The sequence below is a fragment of the Daldinia caldariorum genome (assembly GCF_022478825.1).
Source record: "Daldinia caldariorum strain CBS 122874 unplaced genomic scaffold F4812scaffold_18, whole genome shotgun sequence".
NCBI classification, from domain to species: Eukaryota; Fungi; Ascomycota; class Sordariomycetes; order Xylariales; family Hypoxylaceae; genus Daldinia; species Daldinia caldariorum.
The window spans coordinates 311,477-337,434 of record NW_025953054.1 but is presented as its reverse complement, the minus strand read 5'-3'; the positions used below and the strand labels follow the sequence as shown (position 1 = coordinate 337,434).

At 48.0% G+C, this 25,958-nt stretch overlaps 6 protein-coding genes across 6 annotated transcripts; 4 read left to right on the top strand and 2 right to left on the bottom strand.

Annotated features, from left to right (window-relative positions):
- Nucleotides 1-661: 661 nt before the first annotated feature.
- F4812DRAFT_441740 (DEAD-domain-containing protein) lies at nt 662-2,865 on the top strand. Its single transcript, XM_047935259.1, has 3 exons — nt 662-1,031; nt 1,125-1,600; nt 1,651-2,865. Exons 1-3 carry the CDS (start codon nt 753-755, stop codon nt 2,732-2,734), a joined length of 1,839 nt encoding a protein of 612 aa, XP_047787042.1. The 5' UTR covers nt 662-752; the 3' UTR covers nt 2,735-2,865.
- A 1,270-nt stretch (nt 2,866-4,135) lies between these two features.
- On the top strand, nt 4,136-6,581 carry F4812DRAFT_466956 (uncharacterized protein; the record flags this gene model as incomplete). Its single annotated transcript, XM_047938588.1, has 4 exons — nt 4,136-4,686; nt 4,752-5,049; nt 5,123-5,157; nt 5,217-6,581. The coding sequence occupies exons 1-4, from the start codon at nt 4,171-4,173 to the stop codon at nt 6,579-6,581; spliced, it is 2,214 nt and encodes a 737-aa protein (XP_047787041.1). The 5' UTR covers nt 4,136-4,170.
- A 930-nt stretch (nt 6,582-7,511) lies between these two features.
- Nucleotides 7,512-14,078, bottom strand: F4812DRAFT_152083 (uncharacterized protein). The gene is made up of 6 exons (XM_047929732.1): nt 14,032-14,078; nt 13,896-13,970; nt 13,809-13,826; nt 8,262-13,604; nt 8,149-8,209; nt 7,512-8,094 (listed from the first exon to the last, which is right to left on the bottom strand). Exons 2-6 carry the CDS (start codon nt 13,904-13,906, stop codon nt 7,852-7,854), a joined length of 5,676 nt encoding a protein of 1,891 aa, XP_047787040.1. The 5' UTR covers nt 13,907-13,970; nt 14,032-14,078; the 3' UTR covers nt 7,512-7,851.
- F4812DRAFT_441736 (uncharacterized protein) lies at nt 13,809-14,635 on the top strand. Its single transcript, XM_047935258.1, has 3 exons — nt 13,809-13,826; nt 13,896-13,970; nt 14,028-14,635. Exon 3 carries the CDS (start codon nt 14,190-14,192, stop codon nt 14,472-14,474), a length of 285 nt encoding a protein of 94 aa, XP_047787039.1. The 5' UTR covers nt 13,809-13,826; nt 13,896-13,970; nt 14,028-14,189; the 3' UTR covers nt 14,475-14,635.
- Nucleotides 14,636-17,284: 2,649 nt separating this feature from the next.
- Nucleotides 17,285-21,637, top strand: F4812DRAFT_441731 (RecF/RecN/SMC protein). Its single transcript, XM_047935257.1, has 4 exons — nt 17,285-17,541; nt 17,609-20,429; nt 20,489-20,924; nt 20,997-21,637. The coding sequence occupies exons 1-4, from the start codon at nt 17,504-17,506 to the stop codon at nt 21,290-21,292; spliced, it is 3,591 nt and encodes a 1,196-aa protein (XP_047787038.1). The 5' UTR covers nt 17,285-17,503; the 3' UTR covers nt 21,293-21,637.
- Nucleotides 21,638-22,782: 1,145 nt separating this feature from the next.
- Nucleotides 22,783-25,754, bottom strand: F4812DRAFT_441729 (uncharacterized protein). The gene is made up of 2 exons (XM_047935256.1): nt 25,733-25,754; nt 22,783-25,667 (listed from the first exon to the last, which is right to left on the bottom strand). The coding sequence occupies exon 2, from the start codon at nt 25,286-25,288 to the stop codon at nt 23,195-23,197; it is 2,094 nt and encodes a 697-aa protein (XP_047787037.1). The 5' UTR covers nt 25,289-25,667; nt 25,733-25,754; the 3' UTR covers nt 22,783-23,194.
- Between the last annotated feature and the right edge of the window lie 204 nt (nt 25,755-25,958).

The following is a 25,958-nucleotide window of genomic DNA, read 5'->3' as shown; positions in this document are numbered from 1 at the left end:
TCACAGACGGAGAGAATCGCAGACGGAAGATCACACCTGTTATATCGGAATTTGAATTCGTAAGGGTCCTCTTGGCCAAAACTCTTGGCTCTGGTGGTGCGGCGAACCACGGTGCCAGCCAATAGGATGAGGTTTGACGAGCCAGCCGGTGCCAAGGATGTCGACAGCCTCGAATCAGCGACAAGAAAAAGCTTGGTTCATCCAGTCGACTTCTCAGACATACATAAGTACCTAGGGGGATGCGCACTTCCACCCAATGATGGAAGAGCATCTACCCCTCGGCACTTCGATCTCAAATGCCGGAGAGAGATTACTACTTGGTATGTGCGCTGTGCGTAATAGCTATAATATTGCGCTCCGCATTGGTGGTTAAAAGGAGAAGATTTATGTTAAGGACAGCGATTTGAAATGAAATGAAATACAAGTACCGATGTACGTACGCACTCTCCCGCTCGAGCAAAGTTCTAGACCTACCTTAGATAATTTTGTTATGTAAGCGAATAAATCTAGGTACGGATTTACATCCAGTCTAGTGGAAGTGGACCTCACCTGCAGCCCCCGGTCCGTGAGACATGAGGGTAAAATAGTTGTTCCAAGATCCGTGCGATAAGATAAGGAATTATTTTTCCCAAGCCCACTTCGTAGACTATGTTAGGTACATAGTAATACTCTGCTATAGCGGATGGTTATCACCACCAACGTGATCCATTCCAACTTCAACATTTTATAATTGCTCTTGTAAATCTGCCATCATGAAGCGCAAATTAGACGAGAATGATGCGCCGGTGTCAACCGCCAATGCTGAAGCACCGAGCACTGGTACGACCGCCACATTCGCAGACCTCGGCCTCGATAGCAGACTCCTCCAAGCCACAGCCCGTCAGAACTGGCATACGCCTACATTGGTTCAAACCAAGGCCATACCGCTAGCTATTGATGGCTGTGATGTGCTGGCAAAGGCTAAGACAGGCTCGGGAAAGACCGCCGCCTATACCCTACCTATCCTCCAAGCTATCCTCAAGCGCAAACAGGTATGAATGAATGAATGAATAAATGAATGAATATAACCTTGTAGAGGTTTTGCTAGATAGGATAGGATATAATAGAACTAATCCCCTAGTTAGACATCTTCAGATTCATATACGGCGGCTCTTATACTGGTCCCGACGAACGAATTGGTAAATCAAGTCGCCAAAGTACTCGAATCTCTCACATCGTATTGCTCCAGAGAGATCAAGGTCTCCAAGCTTTCCGACAAGCTCTCCGATGCCGCCCAGCGCGCCGTCCTCTCCGATTCGCCCGATATAGTAGTTGCGACACCTGCGAGGGCATGGCACAACATAAAAAACTCTGCTCTTTCGGTGGAGAAACTCACACACTTAGTCTTGGACGAAGCGGACCTGGTATTATCATATGGCTACGACGAAGATCTACAGAATGTTGCTTCTTCGCTACCAAAGGGTCTACAAACAACCTTGATGAGTGCGACTCTCACGCCGGAAGTTGATACCCTGAAGGGGCTTTTCTGTCGGAATCCGACAGTTCTAGATCTGGTAGAGCCGGACGAAGATGGAGGTGGTGTCTCGCAATTCGTTGTCAAGTAAGGTTGCGCATCTCATACCACGGATCAAAATGCTAATGACTGTATAGATGCGCCGAAGATGAAAAGTTCCTGCTTATTTACTGCATGGTCAAGCTTGAATTAATTAAAGGCAAGGCGATTATATTTGTCAGTGATGTTGACCGATGTTATCGACTCAAGTTGTTTTTCGAACAATTCGGAATACGGAGTTGTCTATTGAATTCCGAGCTACCAGTTAATTGTCGAATCCACGCTGTCGAGGAGTTCAACAGGGGAGTTTACAACATTATCATCGCCTCCGATGAAAATGAGGTAGTAGGCGAGGAAAAAGACCAGCTTGAGTCTACCGGAGAAGAGGCTCATGGAGATGCTACCAAGGATGCTACCAAGGAGGCGCCAGAAAGCAGCGAACAAAGCAAGGCCGTTGTTTCGAGTTCGAAGAAGCGCAAGTCTTCGCGACGAGATAAGAATTATGGAATATCTCGAGGAATCGATTTCAAGAATGTTGCAGTTGTTATAAATTTCGACCTTCCTCTGTCGTCGCGCTCTTATCTGCACAGAATTGGCCGGACAGCACGCGCGGGACAAACAGGCATGGCTTTATCCTTTGTTGTGCCCAAAGACAAATTCCGAAAGCACATGCCTACTAGCGTTGAGACGGCGGAAAATGATGAGAAGGTGTTGGCCAGAATTATCAAGCAGCAGGCCAAGAGAGGTCAAGAAGTCAAACCTTACAATTTCGACATGAAGGCCGTGGAGGCATTCCGCTACCGAATGAACGATGCTCTGAGAGCCGTTACAAAAGTTGCTATTAGAGAAGCACGACTACGTGAGCTTAAGCAAGAACTGCTGAAGAGCGAAAGCTTGAAGCGCCACTTCGAGGAGAATCCTTTGGAGGTTCGTCATCTCCGTCATGATGTCGAACTTCGAACAACAAGAAGTCAGCCCCATCTCAAGCACGTACCCGATTATCTACTGCCGAAGGACGGTAAGAAGGCGATTACTCCGAACGAGGTCGGATTCGTACCATTCAAGAAGGTCCTCGACGGAAAGGGGAGGAAGAGCCGAATTTCAAAAGGCAGGGGTAGGAGGGTAACTGGTCGTAGAAGCGACCCCCTGAAGTCGTTTAAGGCGAGATCTAAAACCAAGTAGCCAGTCTTGCATCGGAATACAAGGTAAATAGGAATACTTAGTCGGTCTCGTTCCTTCTTACCTAGCTAGAAGCAGTTTCCCATACTCATAGATACCCACAACCCTTATAATCTACCTAGCAATACCGACTACTCGTGTCTCCCTTGCAATCCTATCGTGCTTACCTACCTGGGTACCTAATATATCGCTTAACAAATTCACCGTATGGTAATACTCGTGCCAGCCGTTCCTACCAACAACATCTCTATATTAGGTATTCACCCATATGTCTAATCTCAACACACCATTTCAAACATTAGAGCCTCTGGCCAGTTTTTAGTTCACATCAGCGTCTTGAACTGAAAGCAATAAAAGCCTATCATCTCATCTACAAGAAATATCTGCACCCTACCGTGTGTTATACATGCCAATAAGGCAGTCGTCTCCCCATCGCCATTCCTTCACCTGCCTCTAGCTGAGGGCAAGCCAAGTCCTTTTAACAGGCACGTCCCAGTAGCAAAACCTGATATAAAAGCAACTTTCGCGGTTCTCTCGGGCTCTTACTGATCCTACCATACACTCTTAGAGAAATAATTAGGGAAATAACCATTGGTCACATCTAAGGGACAGTACACGCTCTTCTCGGCTATCGGCTAGTCTCGTCAGGTACGTATTGAGCAACTTATACCCATACCAGCCATATGATACCCTAGCCAACTGCCCAAATATCATACTTCCTAGACCGCGGCTCCACATACCTACCTCTATCACAAATCGCCCTGCCCAGTACCCATTGGAGACCGTTCAACCTTCCCACTCACATCTCTCCATCTTGAATCTTCCTCGTGGTTACCCCCGAAGTCTCCATCTCTAGAACTATATTAACCCGTTGATGTCTACCTCAGATCTTTCTATCTTCTCTCATCCAAACACCAGGCCCTAACCCTACTAGGTCAAATCGAAGATTTATATTCAAGTCATCTACACGCATCGACATCTCTGTCAACCCTCGAAACTTTTCTCAAGGTTCCCTTTCTATTATTCGGTCAGAACACCTAGAAAAGGGACTTGAAAACATTAAGTATGTCGGCTACAGCTCCCTCCGGTACGAGCTAGCAGAGGATCCAAGCATTGGTAAGTCAATACTCATATCTAAGGCCGTATTGCTAGTGTGATGTAACTTGTCCCCGGTGTCACTCGGCCTCCTTTAAACTCGGTTTGAATATTCCTTTGAACCTGTTTTCGTGTCTTGGCCTCTTTCATTCATATTGTTGGCGTATGTGCTTATATTACCTTAGAGAATGAATATATGCTGTCTTCTCGGCAACTGACTCTTCGGTCTTCTGCGGTACCTAGCAAGGCTACATATCACATACAAAACACACTCACAACCAAAGGTGCTAATATACATATCTTAAGTGTCAACACAACACCGCAGGGAACATTATTAGAATACCATGGGGGTAAACCAGTCAGCTCAACAGGGACGGGAGAGAAGTAGCCATCATACCCACAATCATATGCCACCGTCTCCTCAACGGCCTACTGAGCTTGCCGTTGATAATGGGGGTACTATGGCTGCTCATGACGGTGTAAACGGCCATATACTCGAGGCCAAGGACAGAGTCATAGGGAACAATGATATTAAAGAGCGTCATAGTCTAGAGATGTATGGGGTCGCTACAGGAACTACCGCGTCTCCTGGAGGACGCAGCTTGAGCATGGACTGCCTACCTGCGCGAGAATTCACTAAGGAATATGCGCGTGGACCTTCCATCTCTCTAACAGAAACTGTCGAGCAACTGCACCAGCTGTGCCTGATCTTTCCACCAGGCAACCCTTCAGGCTCCGGTTATAAATTTCCTCCACACAAACCAATTGTTTCCAAAATTCCTGAACACAACAACCACATTTTGGAAGACATAAGTCTCCAGGCAATCCGCATAAACAGAACCCCCCATCAAACAAGGTCAGTACAGAAGCTTACCATTATTACAGAGCTACAGAAGAGAACATGCATTAATTTGATCATCATCAGAAGTCTCTCATTATGACTACTGAAAATCGCGACGACGTCGTTGGCGAGGGTGGTGAGGCTCCGCCCGCACCCACCACTTCTATTGCAGAGCAAGCTCCTACTGGTGGTGATGTTGTCATGGCGGACAACACTGCTGTCGTAGACACTGCTGCCGTCGACACCGCCGCCGCAGACAACGGTCACGACGACACCAAGGAGCAGCCCGTGCAGGCACCCGTCGTAAAGAAGACTCGAGCCCGCAAGCGCGCCGCTGAAAAAGCGGCCGATGACCCGTCGACCTCGAAGAAGACGAAAATCCGTAAGTATTCCCCATATGTAACATATTAATTCAATTCATTTTAATATTAGGCTTCTACTTACGTTACACTTAGTGTCCTTCATCCCTTCTGATACCGATTCAAAGAAGGTATGTCAAATAACCTACGAATTCTGGAAAAATGAACCGGTATTGATTTCGTATTGCAGGATGAAAATTACCACACCTCTATGGATCGTCTCTATAACATGATGCGATCTTCTAAATATGTAGCTCTACATAACGTCGTTGTGGGCATGGTGGAGGATCCTGAATTCAAAAAAAAGCTCACCAAAGCTTGCAAGCGAGAATTGGAGATCCGACTCCTCCATAAAATCTCCGAGGACCCCAACGCATTCTTCCTGAAGCAGCGTTTCAACGAAGTGGGCGAAAAGAACATTGAGTCTATGTTCGACTTCACCCAGATGACAGAAGTACGTAAAAACTTGATATACACAGACACATACGACTACCAACATACTGACCGACCCAGAAATGATAGGTTGCCCGCATCAGTTGGATGTGAGCACGATGTTGATCAAGTTTCTCTTTTGCCGGTGGAGGAGGATAATCGTGTCTCAGATACATTTGCTGTACATAAATGGGAATACCTGATATTCTCCATGACAAACTTGCCGAACAGAACAAATCGTCGTCTGCAGAACTACTTTGAGGAGGACAGGGATAGGGATAGGGATATCATCCGCGAGCAAGCGACACAGCTGCCCGGATCATTTGTTAGTCGCGAACAAGCTAATGCAAAACTTGACGAATTGACTCGTTACGATAACTTCAAAGTAGGCGGCACGACCGCCGCCGTGACCCGTAGGCACGTCTACGAGCACACCCCGTCTAGATTGCTCAGAGTAGAACTCACGCTGAACACGGGCGAGGAGCGCGTCCTCTGGGTCGAGCGGCGCCTCGTAGATATCCAGCGCGACCTCACGAAGAAGGCGCGCGCGCTCAAGAAGTGGGCTGCGAAGAGGCCCGCGCTACCTCACTACATCGTAGAGTGCGAGTTCATGACGCAGAAGACTACGGAGACGCCGCGGCGGGGATTCTACGGAGATGGCAAAAGCAATAGCGATAACGACGACGACAACAACAACAACGATAATGACAAGGACAACGGTATCGATATCGATGCCCCTCCTGCCGCCGTATTCTCCCACGAGCAGGTCGGCGCGCTGAGCGGGGAGATCGAGCTCGACCGGCTCCCGCTCGCGACGTTCACGGAGCGCGGGCTGGCGAACGCGCACGCGGGGGCGCTGTTCCTGCGGCACTCGGCGGTGCGGGAGGAGATACGGTGCGCGCTGGACGATTTCTGGTGGACGAAGCACGCGGTGGCGATACACGGGGAGGTGGAGAGGAGGGTGGCAGTGGCGGGCGGGAAGGAGGAGGAGGAAGAGGGAGAGGGGACGCGGTTGTACGTTGCCGAGATGTATACGCTGGACATGCGCGCTAGGCTCGGGTTCGATATGATTAGGGTCGCGGTGCATAAGGTCGATGATGTTTGTGGGCCGCTGAATATTTGATGGGGCTTGTGGGGGATGGATGGATGGATGGATGGGTGGGAGGGGGATTAAGGTAGATTAGGTTAGGTTAGGTTAGGTAGACATGCGTTTCTGAAGTTACGAGGACGAGGACGAGGGTATTGCGTTTGTGTTAGGTGGGCGAAGGGCTTCGAGGAGGAGGAGGAGGAGGAGGAAGGACGGCAGTGTTGGGGGGAGGGGGGCTGGGGGTTCGCGATGATTTACGGACAAGAGAACGTGATCCTGACTACAGACAAATGCGGTTTAATCGCGCAGCCTTTCTCGTAGAAATTATAACGAAAAATACAGTTTGATTTCGCGCTGAAATACCCCCTCGGGATTACGAATGAATCATCATTACATGGTAGAAATCTATACTTCTGCGGAAAAAAAAATAAGATCAAACATGGAATGTGCTAAGAATTAATTCTGTATTGTACCTGAGGAATAAGTTTCCCCGGGGCGCTACTAACCTACACCGAAATACGCTACCAAGTTGTCTGAGTGCGATGTAGTCGGACGGCAACACCCACGCCGTCGTCCGGCCGGCATTGAAGTCGGATGTCCGGGGCGGGGCCGAGTAACGGCCTCCGAGTTTTTTTTTTTTTTTTTCCAACTCAGAGGTGGGGCCAAAAGTCGCTCACTGGTCACCATAATGTGCTGCACTGCACTGAGCCAAGACTTAACCCAGTTTGCAGCATGTACTATGTACTAATTCGCATTCGCATTTGCACTCGCATAATGTTAAGAAAAATGAATATTGCTTGCCCAATTCACAGCACATGTTCAAGTTAACCCCTTAAACAAAGCCACCTAAGTGCCTAACTTATAAGCAGACACAATCTAAGATGTACCGTTTACATTACCGACACAATTTGAATACAATGTAGAATTTAGAGACCTTGACTATAATTTGAAGGTACTTAATAGGTTCCTATTCTTTTTTTTTTTTTTTTATCGTACGTGCCTACTCTGATGCCTACCTGAGTAGGCAATATGGATCAGAATTTTAGGAGCTTCACACTCAAGTATTTCTCAAACTCAACATTCTCCGAACCAGCAATACATCTTTTAGTGCGTAAAGTCAATGTATTTAGCTAAGCTCTGCTGCAAGTTCATTTGCCGCATCATATCGCCAGCTCCTCATCTTATAATACAATTATACACAATACAATACCAGCACATCTCGCCTATAGATAGGCATGCCATTATTATAAAGGCTGCTCATGAAGCTTAGCCTTATTAAGACTCATTAGTCTTTAATCCTCAATCATCATTGCATCGTTTTGAGGAAGCCGTCCAAGTCAAAGCTTTCCTCGTACTGGCGGTTATCCCAGAGTTCTCCTAGATCATCTGCCCATGCTTTCTTGCCTGGTGCTCTTACGTCTCCCGTTTCAACATCCACCATATCCTCTTCCCGCCCGTCGATAGCGCCTTGAGGTTTATCAGATATTAGGTTCGGTCCTGCATCGCCTATGTTGAAGAGGTCCAATATTTGGTCCGTGTCCATGGTTCCCTTAAGAGTAAATTAGTAAGACCCTTGACGCGATCCAAGAATAATGCTACTTACCAAGCCGGCATTCTGTTGATTCACTACCGTAGATGCTACGTCGATCTTGAATGCTTGAAGGCTATATCCAGATATTAGCACGAGTTGGACTGGGTGCGATTATAGCCACTTACCTCAAAATCTTCTCTTCCAATGTGCCTCTCGTAATCAGCCGGTATACGTTGACAACCTTCTTTTGCCCAATTCGGTGGGCACGATCCATAGCTTGGAGATCTCGCTGGGGATTCCAGTCATGCTCAACGAATATGACCGTATCTGCTCCTGTAAGGTTGAGACCTAAACCACCCACGCTAGTGGTAAGTAATAGGCAATCATAGGAGGGGTCCTTGTTGAATTTGTTCACGATGTCTTGCCGTTTATTCGCTTCGACCGAACCATCGAGTCGCAGATATGAAACAGAAGGAAGCATGCGTTTTAATACTGTATTCTGGACCATGTCGAGCATTTCTTTCATCTGACAGAAAATCAACGCGCGATGTGGCTTGATCGGCTGATAGAGAGGATCGTTTGAATCTGTACCTTCAACTCCAATACCGCAATCAACCAACAGGTCTTTGAGAGCAGTCAACTTGGGAGCGTGAACCGGATCTTCTATGCTGGTGCCTTGTTTTGCAAGGAAGCGCTGTGTGTCGTCGTAAAGCTTGTTGCTTGGTGTCATGACGAGTGCAGGTGAGTTACATAGCTTTCGCATGTACTGCAAAGCTTGGAAGATGTGCTGTTTGGCTTCTTTATCATCTCGACCGGCTTCCTCTGTAAGCTTCTTACTCTGCTTTCTCGTGAAGTCTTCGAATAGCTTCCTCTGTAGTTCGCTGAGATCACAGTAGTAATTCTGGAGAATCTTGGGAGGCAGGTCATCAAGAACCTCCTCTTTCAAACGACGGAGTAAGAATGGCAGGACCTGTTTATGTAGCGCCTCGATCGCTAGAGCGCCTGCTTCTTGCTCCTTAGAGGAAGCTTTACTGAAGCGACTGGCAGCGATTGGCTTGGCAAATCGATCTAGGAACACCTTTTCGGCCCCAAGGAACCCTGGCATTAAAAAGTCGAAGAGGGACCAGAGCTCTAAGACGTTATTTTGGATCGGTGTGCCGGTAAGGATTAGGCGATGATTGCTAGCAAGCCTCTTTACGGCGAGCGTAATCTTTGCTTTGGGATTTTTGATTAAGTGGCCTTCATCAAGCACAATGTAGTTCCAACTCTGCTTCTCGAGATAGTCTGTGTCATTGCGGCATACTTCATACGAAGTAATGACGACGTCGGTCGAGGCAAACTGAGCGGCCTTGGCCCTTCTTTCAGCGGGAGGTCCGACGAACGCGGTGACACTCAGGAACGGCGCGAATGTTTTTAATTCCTGTTGCCAATGCCCCGAGAGTGTCGGTGGGCAGACAATAAGGGATGGGAGCTTCCGCACATCTGGAGCACCAGTCTTTTTGAACTCCTCTGCTCTGTTGTAATGGTCACTAGCGACGATGCAAAGGGTCTGGAGCGTCTTCCCAAGACCCATATCATCGCAGAGAATACCATGGAGGTGATATCTGTTAAGGAAATGAAGCCAATTGACACCCTCCTGCTGATACGAACGTAACTCGGCATTGATTGCGACCGGTATTTTGAACGGTTCAACTTTCTTTGGGTCAAGGAGCTGCGCGATAAACGTCCTCTCACGGTCTCTGCCCTTCAGTAACTCTTCAGAGAGGCCGGGTGGGTCAGGGATGCCGGCTTCAAGAGGTACTAGTTTAACCAACGTAGCAAAAGATGTAGTTGCAATCAGGCGAATATCGTTGTCCGAGTCGCTCATACGACCTAGAACAGGCACGATGAGGAAAATGACGTAAGGTAGGATGCCATCGCCCATAACAGCAATCAAGTGATAGATAGCTTCTATTGCACCTTGACGGAACTGTAGATCTATAGGGTTGTTGATGGAAGGCAGAACCTTTTCTACGAGGGCAGTCATGCCCTCTACGGTGATGACACTGCAGATAGTAGCTAGGCATTTCGCAGCCATATATCGGAACACGGAGAGTTCTGAATGGAGTGACTTGATGATGAGGGGTACCTGTTGCATTATGAAGGGGTGAAGAGCTTTGTCTAGCGTCGGTGTCATGGTTCGGATAACTGACATAGCATCGACGACTTCTTGCCCAAAAATATCTTCGGGGTCCTTAGCTTCAGGAGGAAGTTCGCCTGAGAATGCCTTTACTAGAGGCTCCTCCATGAAAGTCCTCAAGCTTGGGACTGTAGTAAATAGATCTGCACCGAACGTGCGGGAGAGGATCTCGAGGGCTTCTTTCGCTCCTCGTCGAGTAATGCGAGCACCTTTAGCTTCACGAGCGAATTTAGCTGCGTCTGACCCATGATCAACTCTGTCCTCCTCTTTTTGCATCGATAGGATCACATTCGTCTTCGTCGCGTGCACCGGAAACTCAGGCGTTTCGGCGACCTCAACACAGGAGAATTTGACCAAGTTGGACACAACCTTGTCGGCCGGACCTCTGCGGCCCTTCTCGGTGAAAAACTGGACCAGCCGGCCGATGGTATCAGCAGAGCGAGTCTGAAGCTGCTGGTTCTCCTCTAGCTTGATGCTATCCATGATAGCTTTGATTAGGGGACTCGGTTTCTTGGGCAGTACTTTCATTGCTATGAGAGCACAAGCCGCTGCCGCTTTAATACGAACATCTCGCGACTCTTTGATAGATTTGACATCCTCGATGACTTCTACAGCGGCTGCACGAAGTTCGCTTAATTGCTGACTAGCGATCAAGCGCTGCGCTGGAGCCATAACTCTCTTTAACCTCTCAAAATCTTCTTTAACAAACTTCTCGGCTGTAGCGAGAGAGAAAGCTCCTGGACCTGCTTCTGCCTCGCCTTGTACAACGACAGCAAGAGCTGGAAGTTTGTGTTGAGGCACTTTGCCATGGTCTCTGAAGATACTCACGAGCTGCTGGCATTGTGAACGCACTCGTTTTACGAAGCTCACTAGATCACGATATTGGGAAGGTCGCTCCAAATCTATAATCTTTTGAAGCTCGTCCATATATCGTGACGTTTCGGCTGGGGATGAAACGCTATTTCGAGCGTATTCATCTATAACTATACACGCTGTGAGTTGGGTAGATGAATAAGACGAAGTTAATCCTGGAATGAGAGTGGCATCGTAGGACTCTAAATGCTGCGCAGGTACAAGTGACATGATTAAGCCCATTGCTGTCGCTGCAGAGACACGAGAGCGGATAAGTGTGTCGATCCCGACTAGGTCAACGTCCCCTTGCATCATATGACCATCAAGATCGTGTGAATGGGCAGTGGGAGGCGGATCGTCCGCCTTAGTAGACTTCTTTCGCCTCTTCGTAGCTCGCTCTCCCTCCGGCTCGGAACCCTTACGCGCAGCCGAAGGGGTGGAGCCAGGCACCGAGTACGTGTCTCCGGAAGGTTTGAGGAAGAGCGAGCCATTCATAGGAATAGGATGTCGAGAAACTCCAACAGGGTGTAGAGTGAGCTGCATAAGAGCATCGATATGTGGCGCAAATTCGTGCGCCAGTTTCTCCGGGTCTCTCGCCAAGCATTTCACTAGAGCAGCCCACAAATCCATAGACATATTGAGAGTCTCCTGGTCACGTTCTACGAGTATGTTTTGGAATATTAATCGGAGGGTTCTTCCATCAAGCCAACCCTGCGATTCTGTGCCGAGGTTGACGAACGTCATGAGGGCTTTCAGAACGGCAAGACGAACAGAGGTGATAGTATGTCGTAGGAATGGGTAGAGTCGCGGTACTAATAATGTGAAAGATCTCTCCTCGTCTTGTTCGGCAGAACGCTTCATTGTTTCTAGGACTTCTGGGAAACTGCAGAGAGTAGCCAACAAATCCATGATCTTGCCCGTGCTGGCACTTAGGTCGTCTCCCAGGCTGGAGAGACTTTCCCACATGATGTAGATTAGCTCGTCAAGAGCTCCCGGTCGAAGCTTGACGAACTCCTGGGCTATGGGAATCAAGGTGGCCGCGCTAACAGATCGAACGTCATCATCGCTGTCACCAAGGCCTTTCATGACAGCTTGAACTATCCCATCAATCATGTCATTGTGCTGAAGTAGCAAATCTTTTCTTACTGCGACAACATATCGGAGGCCCACCATACCGCCATGGCAGACAGCCCAAATAGGTCTGTCTAAATCAAGGTCCTGCTGCATCACCATTCTAAGTAAAATTCGATAAATGCTGTAAACGGACGTGGGTGGCACGTGCTTCAGGAATGAACCTAGAGTCTGGCCGACGGTTTCTCGAATTGGCGCGACAGACGTATCAGATGCATAGTCTGTGAACCTGTCCAGCATAAGCACGCAACAGAGTCGGCAGGCCATATCGTCCAGCCACTTTCTGTTGAACGCGTCATTCTCGGCTCTCGATTTCCCCCTTAACCGACCAGCTCCAGCACCGTGCACTCGTAATATTTCTCGCAGGCCTAGCGCGGCACCATGACGCGTCTCCCACTGCGGATCGAATATGTCGATTTTGAGAAATTCGCACAGGCGTTCGTATGGCCATTCTGATCCTTGAAGCTCGTCCTCTGTTTCAATTTCTGATTTGATAGGAACAACTGCCCCTTTGAATTCAGAGACAATTTTGGTGTCTTCATCGACATCGGCTGGCCGATCTAGGTTGAAGTAATCCGTCTTTCCACCTTTCTTCGTATCAGCATCTAGCATAGGTGTATCGTCTAGCCCTTCCGACCCCGCAGTAAATGAGCGGCGTATGGATAAGTCGCCGAAACCACTCTTCCCCTGGGCAGCCTTTTGTGCATCTCTCTTCCGTTTCCTTTTTAGAACGTTCAGTTGTCGAGCACTTAGGCCCGATTCTTCGGTTGGTTGGTTAGGTCCAACACCAGCAGCAGTATCTTGGCGAGCCACGCCGTTAGCGGGATTAGAGTCCTGAGGCGTAAAAGGGCTAGCTGATTTTTCCGCAGTAATCGGAACCTCTTCATCTTCGAAACGTCTACCCAACAGTCCAAGCCGGCCTGTGAGCGTTTTCTTCTGATATGCGAGTCGTGCTTGCGGGTCAAGGCTTGCAACACTGTAATCCACATTACCAGTTCTTAGCAGCTCACGGCCGTACTTGAGTATAATTGAGACATCTAGCGCCTCGGGCTTGAAATACTCATCAGAGGATAACGGCGATTCATCACTTTCCTCCTTTTTTACGAAGTCAGTTTCATTACTGACTTCTTCCTTCTTCTCTATCGTAGAATCTTCATCCTCATTAGGGTCGTAGAAAGGGGCATTCTCAATAATTTTACCAAGTGCCTTAGCCGCAGTAGCACGAGTATCCCAGTCCTTGTGACGAAGGTAAGGCACAACTCTAGATAATAGGTTGAAGAGCTCCTCGGGGTGTTGCTTTTGCCAATCAGCTAATTGATTAACGGCAGTATCTTTAATCAACTTCGTGCTGCCTGTCTCGAGGATACTACAAAATGTCAGTGATTAAATACACAAGACAGCCGACAAGGCTCGTTAGTTAGACTACCCCATTTAACTTTGGGCCATATGAGAGAGTTTGTCAAAATGCTAACAAGCGCTGATATGAATAATTTGAGCTTCAATAGCAACAATAACTCTACTTATTGATTTGCTGTAGGTAGGACGGGCGACAAATTTAATAATTACTTACGTGACGAGACGATCAAGCCTATAAAACATTCTATGTGTCAGTGTATGTCCTTTGACTCACAATGTGAGAGGGTTAGGTAGAACTCACCTGGACGCCATTTTCAGAAGTTACGCCGAGGCTACAATGCCAATACCCGGCAGAGATTCATTTCATAATAACGATCTAAAGATATTAATTAGTACTCCGCATGTTGAATTAAAAAAATAAAATATGCAATACCAACGCTCAAGAATGGTAATGTGTTAAGGTAGGTGGATTCGGGGGGATGTTTGGTGTAAGTGGAGGAACTTTGTGACTATTGTAAATCGAGCTGTAAGTCGAGTACAAATAAGGAAGCTATTGTGATTGGACTTGCTACCGGAGTGAAAGTAGTCAGGTCTTATGGCACTGCTGTTGCATCTTGTGCATTTGTTGTTTCCTACCGTGACAAGGTCTCAAAAAAAAAAAAAAAGAAAGCATCCCTGCACTTCTCCAGGGATAATCGGGTTGAAGCAAACACTTGTTCTTTCTTATTGGTTCAAAAGCGTTCTTGAAGGAAACCATCACCAAATCGTAGTAACATGGTCCCTTCTATACGCTATGATGCCTTATATTGGCAAGAGTGTGGAAACGACTAAGATGGGCAATAACGGTAATAATAGACCAAAGTCCAATAAGAGATTGTAGCGTATGTGGTGGTATATGCACAAGAGCGAAGTGTGTGCAAGGTTATGTGTAACGGTAGCGGCAGTGGAAGCGGTAGCGTGTAAATCAAGAACTGAGAATGAAAGAATATATGGGTCAAAAAGAAGGAAAGGCACATACCCTGCAGGTTGTATCGCGATGCTAACGATCAGCGATGCGGCAACTAAGTTCGTTCGTTGTAGCGGGATAGACGAACGACTAAAGAACTTTTCTTTTATAAAGAATTAAAAAAAAGTTAAGCCGCAAGCATTAAGGATAACCTAAGAATACTTCCGAATTGAATAAATTATATCGTGCTGTATGGGTTTATCGTTGTTCGAGTTTGGTAATCGAAATAATTACCTAAACCTAAAAGATGGTATAGGCGAAAATAGGTGGTTGCTATGTTAGAATTATCTGTTGTGTGGTGGCGCGTGCACGCCTTCTGGTTGACTAAGGGTTTTTTTTTTTTATGGCAGTTTTGGCTTGCTTAGGTTCTTAGGTTGCTTAAGTTGGGCGGATTGGGGTGGCCGGGGTCTGTCGTGCCTGTCAGAAAAATATGGCGGGATGTGCAGCAGTAGCAAGTCGTCGCAGATGAGGGCACCGGCTTCCTTAATATTCCTGTATGTAAGGATACTTTTATACACGTTTTGATCTGCCTTGGGGGCCCTTGTTGGTCTAAGCTCCAACCATAAGATCCACGCCTTACCTAGTTTAGTAGTTACTACCAGCTGTCAGCAGCTGAATTGACTTGAGTCAGGTGTGATAGCCTCGAAATAAGCTCAAGTCCACGCATTCAACCTTCCACCGTGAAAAGACATATATTTTCTCCCAACGCCTTCTTGTGGTGTATTTAGGTACTTGTATTACAGCATGATGATGGCTACAAATGTCCCCGTTCTATAAAGATCCCCTTTAGGATAACTTTCTTTTGAGATGGCAGTATTATATAATATGTTAGTTCTTACTTCCAGATTACCTACTTGTAGCAAACTCTTCCCCCACGCGTTAGCATTAGATGCTAGGTAAGGTAAAGTTGACCAAGATCTTCTGCCATGTTCTTGTCCTGCATCGTGTACTATGTACATGGTACCTAGTTCACCAGTCTATCAATGATGGGCAGTCTGCCAGTCCAAGTGCGTCCCTTCTCGCTTAATTCCTTAGCTCAACCGGGCTGCGCGCTAGTGGATAAAACCGTAGTAGCCCCACTGTTTGAAAAAAATATGGTGGCTTGTTGGAATGACGAGTTTCTTGGCGTCTACAAACTCCTACGTACCTACAAATATTGACTTCCAAATACGTGTTCATTTCTGCGACCCTGAAGAGGGATTTAGAAGACGTGATATACCTAGAACACTCATCTAAACTGGCTTCTATTGCCCGTGCGATAGCGATTATCTTGTAGACGGCTTATTCCCTTTCCTTACTTCTCTATGGCCAGAAATCGTTGTCAACAGGCACATATTTTCTTCATCATCATCTTATATAGTAGACCCTAGGTGCCCTGCAGTCGGTATTGACAGGTTCGGTAGCCTACGGTTTCTGTGCCGCAAGCTTGGCACGATCTACTAAATTGCCCGGGGGTTGCAACGGGGCGATCAAAGCACCAATGTGGAAGTCAACTTGCATATTTTGGAGCTAGTAGTAATTTGCACATCGCGATATCCATCTAACCAGCCTGAGCTCCTGTTACAGCTTGATGAAACTTCCAATCTGTGAGCACAGAGCGGTGATTACGTCGCACTCGCCTCAAGTATCTACAGCCCAGTTACAGGAGAGATCCTCTTGAGTCGGAGTTTTTGCTGCCTCTACCTACATGGTACCGATGAATGCGTGTCCCCTTACACAAGGCTTCCTAGATCTAAAAGGTAAGCATAGCCGGGCAGCCGGGACAAAGCGTTCAGAGCGTCTACTTATCAATAATTCACTGCTTATGCCGGTGCCTACCTAGGTACCTATCACAATGCACATAGCCATGACTTCGAGTAGTATGCGAGTATCCGGCCAGTAAAGGAAGGGAAATAATGCAGCTGTAGATAAGGCTGTTTTGAAATATCTCAAAGTGCATTAAAATCGCATAGAATCGAACTCTGATGACAACCGCTTGTGCTCTTGTTGGCTTTTTAATAGGTGATTCATATCATATCCTTTTTTTTTTAATTGCGGTTCACTAAGGATAACTAACTACCTAGATACTGTACTTAGTAAACACGGCCTGGTTTGATCCAGCAACCACCCGGTGCCGAAATGTGCATGGATGTAGGTACCGGTATTCTATTTCACTTACTAGGTATTAGACCGCATCAAACACGGTTCATTGAAGCTTAATTACATACCTCTCCGGTGATGAAATTCATGATGGACGATGAGAAACAGCATTATACCCAATGAATTTATAGGGCCATTAGATATGCCCCCTCATACAATACTTAGGTAATATTTTTGGTGGTCTTAAGAAGTTGGGAATATCATGGTGTTGAACAATCCGATGACCGAAATAAAGAGGGAACATGGTAAAAGAGCCTGAGACAAAGAATTGACACCGGATCTCCGTATCTTCAAATCCTTAAGCATCCCTAAGCGTCCTTGTGCATCCCTGAAACATGTGACTGCGAAGCCACCAGAGCCACAACCTCCAAGCTTACAACCGGTACATTACATTGTACATATGTACAATACCTAGGTACATACAAAGATGTACAATCTGAGCAGTTTCTTACTAACCCGCCTAAACAAACGCTAGAAGCGTGCGGCTAGCATTGAAGCTAAGCTGCAGCTCTCTAGAGAAGGAGCCCGCCTAAATTCAATTCCCCCCCCACCCTAGAAATCACCGCGCTCGAAAACGCGTCGGCTTTACATTTTACGTGTTGGTTTCGAGGTTTGACGAACATTAACGAACTTTTCCTAGGCTACGTTATCGCAAATTTTGTAGCCCTCATTCTTGTTTTTCTTTTTTTAATTTTACGACTCTCCTGCGTCAAATATCCTGTCACTTAATTCGAGCTGCCCGATAGGCAGCGCCCACGGCGACCATGTACATAAAGCAGATTATCATACAAGGCTTTAAGAGGTGCGCGTTAACAAGCCATCACAACCCGCGATAGATTGCGGTTTTTATCATACTAATACGCATGCAGCTACAAAGACCAAACGGTCATGGAGCCCTTCTCTCCCGGTACGAATGTCATCGTCGGTCGTAATGGCTCTGGAAAGAGTAATTTTTTTGCCGCGATACGATTCGTCTTAGGTGACGCCTACACCCAAATGAATCGCGAGGAGCGTCAGGCGCTACTACATGAAGGCTCCGGATCGGCAGTCATGTCTGCTTACGTCGAAGTAATTTTCGATAATAGCGATGACCGATTCCCGACTGGAAATAAGGAGGTCGTCCTGCGCCGCACAATTGGTCTCAAGAAGGACGAATACTCAGTAGATAAAAAGGTTTCGACCAAAACAGATGTCGCGAACCTGCTCGACGCCGCCGGATTCTCGAGGTCGAACCCTTACTATATTGTACCACAGGGACGTGTCACAGCCCTCACCAATATGAAAGAGTCGGATCGGTTAAATCTACTAAAGGAAGTTGCTGGAACCCAAGTCTACGAATCCCGCCGTGCGGAATCACTTAAGATAATGACGGAAACAAATAATAAGAGAGAGAAGATCGACGAACTGCTGGATTATATTAAGGAACGCCTAAGCGAACTAGAGGAAGAGAAGGAGGAGTTGCGCGACTACCAGGACAAGGATCGTGAGCGTAGATGCTTGGAGTACGCGTATTATCACAAGGACCAAGTCGCTACGCAGGAGGCTCTAGAAGAAGTAGAAGAAACGCGTCAAGGTGGCATCGAGAATACGGACGAGAATCGCGAAACGTACAATGCGGGTATGAGAGTCATCACTACTTTGGATGCCGAAATACATAAGCTCCAACAGCAAATGGAGCTACTTCGTATAGACCGTCGGCAGCTCGACGAAGACCGCCGAGAAACTGCCAAGGCAATGGCAAATGCCGAATTGGTTGTCAAGAGTTTATCAGACAGCATGTCAGCTCAGGAGCAAGCCAGGTCCCAGCATGACGCAGAGCTGGAAGAGGTGAAGGCGACGATAGCGCAAAGGGAAGCTGAACTCAAAAAATTAACTCCCGAATTTGAGAAGGCAAAGCAGAAAGAGGCAGAAATAAAACAAGCCCTGGACACGGCGGAAGCTGGACGGCAGCGCCTCTTTACAAAGCAGACAAGAGGAAGCCAATTCAAAAGCAAAGCAGAGCGGGATGCGTGGTTGCGAAAAGAAATAGATGAACTCAACATAGCATTAAGCCAGCAAAGAGCGAATCGTCTCGATGCTGATGAAGAAGTGAAAACCATTCAGGCCACTATCCAGCAGCTTGAAAATGAGATCGCGGAACTGCGACATAGAAATGAAAGATTTGGCGGCGAGCGCCTCGCTCTCGCCGAAGAAGTCGCCAACGCGAAAGATGTCCTGGAAAAGCTCAGCGAAGAGCGAAAATTACTCCGCCGAGAGGACGACAAGTTGGAGACAATCATTGCAAATGCTCAAGGCGAGTTGGACAGTGCTGAGCGGGAACTATCCCACACCATGGACCGTGCCACTTCTCGGGGTCTTGCATATATACAACAGCTAAAACGCAAGGAAGGTATTCCCGGTGCCTACGGCACGCTCGCTGAGCTCTTTGAAGTTAACGAGGCGTATCGACTACCGGTAGAGCAGGTCGCTGGTGCCTCTTTGTTCCACTACGTAGTCGATAACGACGACACTTCGACATATCTGGCCAGCATGCTTCAGAAACATCAGGGGGGAAGAATTACGTTCATGCCACTTTCCAGATTAAGGCCACGGATTGCAAACCTTCCAAGAGCTAATGATGCGGTCCCTTTGCTCAGCAAGATCAAGTACAACGCCGAATACGAGAAGGCGTTCCAGCAAGTATTTGGCAACACAATCATTTGTCCCAACCTCACAATCGCCAGTCAATACGCGCGAAGCCATGGTGTACATGGTGTTACTCCAGACGGAGATACCAGTAACAAGCGTGGTGCAGTGACTGGTGGATATATTGATACGCGGAAATCGCGTTTGGAAGCTGTCCGGGCCGTGAACAAGTGGAGAGAAGAATGTGACCAACTAAAGTCTAGAGCAAATGACATACGGAAGAAAATAGAGCAAAAGGACCAGGAGATTACCAGCGCATTAGGCGAAGAGCGTAGGCTAGCGCAGAGACTCCGGCAAATGGAAGATGGCTACGGTCCGCTGCGAGCAGAATTGAATGCCAAGAATAACCAGGTCGATCGCGAAAGAGATCGACTTGAAGCTGCAATCAAACGGCGAGACATTGTCGAGAGGAACATGAAGCAGTTCCAGGACAACCTCAGCGCATATGAAGCTGAGCTGGCTTCTGACTTTAAGAAGGTCTTGACAGCTAACGAGGAGAAGCAACTCGAGAGCCTCGGTGCCCAGGTTCAACAGTTACAGAAAGAATGGAACGAGATAAGCAACAAGCGGAGAGAGCTTGAAAGTCGCAAGCGAAAACTGGAATTGGACCTGCGAACAAATCTCCAACTCAAGCTCGATCAGCTCACTAGTCAGGCGTCCGAAACTGCTTCCAGTGGTACCAGTAACTTGAAAGAAGCCAAGAGAGAGCTTAAGAAGGCACAGACAGCGATGGCATCAGTTCAGAACAAGATCAAGGCCAACGATCAACAGATCGAATCTGCCGAATCTCAGATAGCGAGCCTAGAAAAACAAAAAAACGAGAAGGAAGCACAACTCCAGGAGATTGCAAGAGAAATAAAGAAACAGGAGAAGAAGATGGACAGGGCCAGGCAAATGAAGGCTCTATTAACAGCAAAAGCGGCGGAGCTGACCAAGAACATTCGAGACCTCGGTGTCTTGCCGGAAGAAGCTTTTGAGAAATACGAGAGACTCGATCACAAGACCGTATGTCCAACCCTCTTCTCAATAAACATGCACATTGTCAGCTAATTTTTACATCACAGGTTGTTTCACGTTTGAAGAAGGTCAACGACGCGTTAAAGAAGTATAAGCATGTCAACAAGAAAGCTTTCGAGCAATACAACAGCTTTACCAACCAGCAAGAGCAGCTACTCAAACGACGCAAGGAACTCGATCAATCTCAGGCGTCAATCGAAGAGCTAGTTGCTCACCTAGACCAGCGCAAAGACGAGGCGATCGAACGCACTTTCAAGCAGGTGTCGAAGGAATTCACCACCATCTTCCAGCGTCTGGTACCTGCAGGCCACGGCCGTCTAGTAATTCAGCGCAGAGCCGATCGACGCGCTGACCAGGATGATTCTGACGAGGAACAGAGAAGCCGCGTGGAGAACTACATAGGCGTCGGTATCAGCGTCTCTTTCAATTCCAAGACTGCAGACGAGCAGCAGCGTATTCAGCAGCTCTCGGGTGGTCAAAAGAGTAAGTTAACAATTTTTTTTCCAACGTAACATATCAGTTACACCCCTGACTAACGAGCATACGAAATAATAGGTCTTTGCGCTCTCTGTCTCATTTTCGCCCTGCAGCAGACGGAATCGAGCCCCATGGTCATCTTCGACGAGGTCGACGCCAATCTCGACGCGCAGTACCGCACGGCGGTAGCGGGACTCCTCCAGTCCATCTCGGCCGAGGCCGGCACGCAGTTCATCTGCACGACCTTCCGCCCGGAGATCGTGCACGTGGCCGACCGGTGCTACGGCGTGCTGTTCCGCAACAAGAACAGCACCATCAACTGCGTGAGCAGGGAGCAGGCGCTCGACTTCGTCGAAGGCCAGGCACCGAGGTAAAGGTTTGTTGACGGAAAGTCGGTAAGCGACGTGGAGCTGAGCTGAAGGAGTAGGGGGTGCGGTGCGGGTCCTGTGTATAAGGTCTTAGGCGAGGGAGTTCACGTAAAGAAATTCATTCGAGTCCCGTGTTATGCTGTTAGGTGGTGTTTGTTTGCTACCGCTGTATGAGGTAGCTTGTGCTTCTATGGTTCGAAGGATGCTAATGAATGTTATTTATTGCTCATACTTGTAGAGAGAGAGACAAGGGTCTAGTTCCTGAGATCTCTGCAATCGAGGACACGTTCCTAAACATACTACGTAAGTTGTGAATTGTAGTTTTAACCTAAAGACGTTCGATGTAATATCCATCCATGGCAGGTATATCTTGCCTGAGGGCCAACAATTTTATATCGGCAAGCTTGAGATTGTGGTGATGACTTAATTCAACAGACTGCATTTTGGAACGATGTTATTCTAGCCCCCCTCCTCCCCCCAGCTGAAGCTATTCAGACCCAGATGAAGAGACTAGGGCACGCATGGGTTAGATACCTCAGACAGACATCCCCTTTCCCCCAAGAACTATTGATACTATTACCCTCTTGAGACACACCAATAACGCAGGCCTCTATCGTCCAAATACTTGGTAACAAATACGTACAACTAACACGGAGTTGATACTGTAGTATAACTCGCACAAACACCTATCTATACCTAACCTAGGTACCTCCTATATACTAGGTACATATACTTCGAAAAGAAACAATCCTTTATCCCCCATGCGTATCATGAACATCGCCCGAGAACAAACGTGCCTCGCGATCACGTGTTCTTTATCCGACCAACCCCGGTGTCTCATCCAGTATCGTAAAAAAGAGCACAGCGCCGGTTACGACAGAGGAAAAATACCTTAGAGGTAGGTAGGTACCTAACCTAAACCTCTCTAACTCACTTCAGGCTAGTTGAGGTAGATCGATTTTCTCTACTGGTTAACTACCTAGGCAGGTAGCTAGTTCTTTTCCACGGCGGTTTGTTTTGTTTGGTTGTTTGTTTGTTGACTGACTGGCTTGAGATCAGACCATACCTAGGTACCAACCAACTAAGCCGGGTTAGTTGGAAATATGCTTGCTGCTGTACGATTATTATTCGTTCGATGGGATTCAGGATTCAGCTAACATGCATGAATCTTCCTAGTTATACTCTTGACACGACTACGCACGCGTCCCTTTCCCCCATGCATTGAGGTTTAGATGACACAAACTTCCTGTTAAGATCACTTCTGAATTATACCCTCGATCCATTTCTTTTCGTCTATACCCTACTTTCTTTCTCTCTGTATATATAGAAGAAAAAGAGGGAACGCAAAAAAGCGCCCTACAATCCGAATCTAATCTATACCCTCAGGTGTCTCGGTAGAGGGTTGTTCGAGCAAAGTCCCCCGAGATTCGCTATAACATCAAGTAGGTACTTAAGGTATGCAGTAAGAGGTAAGTATAAGGAGATCCCACGGCCCCGAACTAATCATAAGTTATTATCACAGCTTCAAAACACATAAGACCTGTCTCTCTCTCTCATACACACACATGTATTATCAACAGATATGCATTCTATTCTTCGTGTATTAGCACTATCTCATAAGCAGATTTCCTCGACCAGAACCGTTCCCGCTCCGCTTCGTTTCGTCCCGCTATCTAGTACGTACCTACTAACCTGAGCATTCACCTCAGGTAGTTCGCCCGCTCGACCCAGGCCGCCAGCTATTGCTATATACACCTACCTGTACGTAGGGTAGGTTAAGTTAGGTAGGTACGAGTAGGCACTACGCATACAAACGGGAATATAAACGCGAAACAAGCCCACCCCGCTGGACAATCTTCGTAATGGAACTATATATAGGAGGTACCTAGGTAAAGTAGGCACGCACATTCACCTCGCCTGCCGCCAGAAGGCAACGCTATGCGAGTCCTCAGGCCCTAGTCCGTCGTCCTCGTCCTCGGGCCGGATCCCCCAGCTATCCTTCCACGCGCGGTCTTCCTTTTTCCGCTCCTTTTCTTGTTCCCGATCCTGTTCGGAAGGCGACGCCACTAAGGTCCGCGACGACTCCGTTCGGCTGGCCGTGGTCGTAGCAGCAGTAGTAGTGCTGCGGGCGCGACTAGGTCGGCTGCGACTGCGATAGCGACTACTACTACCACCGCCGTGCTCTTGGCTCTGACTACCATGATAACTGGGGCCGTGGCTGCGGCGGCGGTTCCGCTCGTGGCTCTCGGGCTCGGAAGACGGCCAGTCGAGCGCCGTCGAGGCAAAGAAGCGGCTTCGGCTCGGCAGGACAGCAGTGTACCCTTGCGTATCCCTATTCCCCGCCGAGCCGTTCCCGTTATATCTCGAGTGAGAAATCCTCGTATACGTGTTTCCCTCGTCCCGTCGCGACCGGTCCGTCGAGTACACCGACGAGCTGGCCGATTGTCTTACGTTCAGGGCCGAGTGGGGATGAAGTGAGGCGGTAGCGGGCCTACCAGACGGCGAAGGGCGCTCGATATTGTTGCTATTACGACTCGCGCTGTCGCGTCTGTACTTCGAGGGGACCCGCGGTATAGGCGGGACGTCCGACTGGGTGTTTATGGCGCGGTTGTCCGTCGTATACACCGTTACGTCAGTCCAGACGCTGTCGGTAGCACCGGCGGGCGGTGCTTTACGCGGGCGGTCCCTCCTTATATTGAGGGGCGACGGCGCAGCCGAGAGATGGCTGAACTCATTCGGAGGTCGGAAGGCAGGATGGGCCATGGACAAAACCGACTTGGTATCGTCTTGTGTTAAATCCAATTTCAACACCTGAGAAGAGTACCAGTTTGCTACTTTTTGCCTGCTCCTTTCCTCCGCCTCCAAGTCACGGTCGAGGTCTGGGTGGTCTTCCAGCTCATCCAGATCGTCGAAGTCTTCTGCGTCTTCATAATCATCTGATAAGTCATTCTCGTCGTTAAGGAGCGGTAATGCATCACTTGCGTTTGCTACGTCGTGATGGCCACCAGATCCACCAAATTGCGAGTAGGGGCTCATGCTATCAGGCCTGTAGACGCTTTTCACGTTGTCCTTCAAGCTAAACAACGCAGCCCTCCTCTGGTCTTCCGCACCCTCTAGGTCAGCTACGGCCACGGGAATACCATTCTTGGTCCTCCTCTTGTATCGTCTATTATCTGCGACGTACTTCAACTCGGTTCCGCCATCTTTTGTCTTTTTTAATTCGGTATAGACCGTTTTGGTTTTGCTCCGTTTCTTCCTCCTTTGGGCTCGCCACTCTTTAAGTTGAGGTCGCACGTTCCTGAGCTCGCTAAGTACGCTGTCGCTCATGGCTATACACTTTGTCGCTCTCTCTTCTGTAAGTTGGCTGATCCAATCATCAACGTAGCGCTTCAGTTTTGGTGCCCTAGCCCGGCGCCCGTTGGGGCGCGGTGGACGCCTCTCGGCTCGGTCGATAAGGGTTGTCCGCAAGTCAGCCAGAACACGAGCGTTAGCACCCATAGCACTGAGAATACAAGCCTCACAGCCAGACTGGACGAAGATCAGGTGGCCCTCGAAGGGTGGTGTTCCATAACATTCGGAATATAGGTCTGGCTCTGTCCACAAGGCAGCAATCGAGTCTACTCGGCCAGCGAAGCTAGAAAGAATCGGGTAATCCATCCTGCCTTTCCACGAGCGTAGCAGGTCCGTGTGAACCGTTACTTCATAAGCGACGGCTAAGAAGAAGCAACGTATAAGCCAGGGGTTGAGAGCGGAATGCGTCTTGCATAGCACAGCCCTCGGGTCTATCAATTCCGGGTCGATTCTGTCAGCGATCTTTATGAAAAGACGCTTCAGAAGACTCGAATTGTTAAGCAATTCCTCTGGAATATTCCTTATTTTCTCCTCCTGCCTGCTTAGCCATCTCCTCGACGGAATTGCAATTCCATACTCGGGTCGTCGGGAGAGGAGACTCGTGAGGTGAGCGACGTTCTCGCTCGACGGGTGATCTAAGTCGATGCTCATCCCTGATGTGTATCTCTAATATCTTAAAAGGATATATTAAGGGATCTAATTTGATAGTTAACACTTCGTGCCTGGTATTTAATAGCCTCGTAGAAATCGAGGAACCAATCGTGGTCGCAAACTGATCGCGGAGTATCGATACTCTATGTACTTTGGATTTTCAAGCATTGTTCGCAAGTTAAACGAGACAGGCAACATCCACGCGAACCCTCGAGTATTTGTGAGACAGGCCATCTGATTACTATTGTAAATACTTCTTTTGTTCCGTAATAGGTAAATCGGCGACTAGTTGTTCAGAGGACAAAGACATTATTCTGGCGGCCGCTCGGCTAGGATCGACTAAGATCGACACGATGTTCAAAGAAACCCATGACGCTGCCTTTAACCTTCAACCTTTCTGTGATTAGTATCAAAGATTGGGAGCTTTTGAGTGGGTAGACTCACAAAGTAGTACTATCCTACTAAACCACAAACAACCAGCGTGACTTCTTTCTCTTTCGGGTATCTATGCTGAAGTATACCGAAGCTCACACATTCTGAAACTCACGTCCAGCAACTAAGCGGAGAATGTCGGGTCTCCCGCAACATGGAATGCTCCCCAGAGTTGGGATCTATATTTGAGTAAACGTTCCAAGTCGCCCCATCTACGGTGACGTAGAGGTTATAGACT

Coding starts and splice junctions, on each gene's coding strand:
- F4812DRAFT_441740 (XM_047935259.1), top strand. CDS start 753: ATGAAGCGCAAATTAGACGAGAATGATGCGCCGGTGTCAACCGCCAAT. Junction 1,032..1,124: donor CTATCCTCAAGCGCAAACAG/GTATGAATGAAT, acceptor TCCCCTAGTTAG/ACATCTTCAGATTCATATAC. Junction 1,601..1,650: donor GTCTCGCAATTCGTTGTCAA/GTAAGGTTGCGC, acceptor ATGACTGTATAG/ATGCGCCGAAGATGAAAAGT.
- F4812DRAFT_152083 (XM_047929732.1), bottom strand. Junction 8,210..8,261: donor TTGGAAGAGAAGATTTTGAG/GTAAGTGGCTAT, acceptor ATCTGGATATAG/CCTTCAAGCATTCAAGATCG. Junction 8,095..8,148: donor ATCAACAGAATGCCGGCTTG/GTAAGTAGCATT, acceptor TTTACTCTTAAG/GGAACCATGGACACGGACCA.
- F4812DRAFT_441736 (XM_047935258.1), top strand. CDS start 14,190: ATGGCACTGCTGTTGCATCTTGTGCATTTGTTGTTTCCTACCGTGACA.
- F4812DRAFT_441731 (XM_047935257.1), top strand. CDS start 17,504: ATGTACATAAAGCAGATTATCATACAAGGCTTTAAGAG. Junction 20,430..20,488: donor AGAGACTCGATCACAAGACC/GTATGTCCAACC, acceptor TTTACATCACAG/GTTGTTTCACGTTTGAAGAA. Junction 20,925..20,996: donor GCTCTCGGGTGGTCAAAAGA/GTAAGTTAACAA, acceptor ACGAAATAATAG/GTCTTTGCGCTCTCTGTCTC.
- F4812DRAFT_441729 (XM_047935256.1), bottom strand. CDS start 25,288: ATGAGCATCGACTTAGATCACCCGTCGAGCGAGAACGTCGCTCACCTC.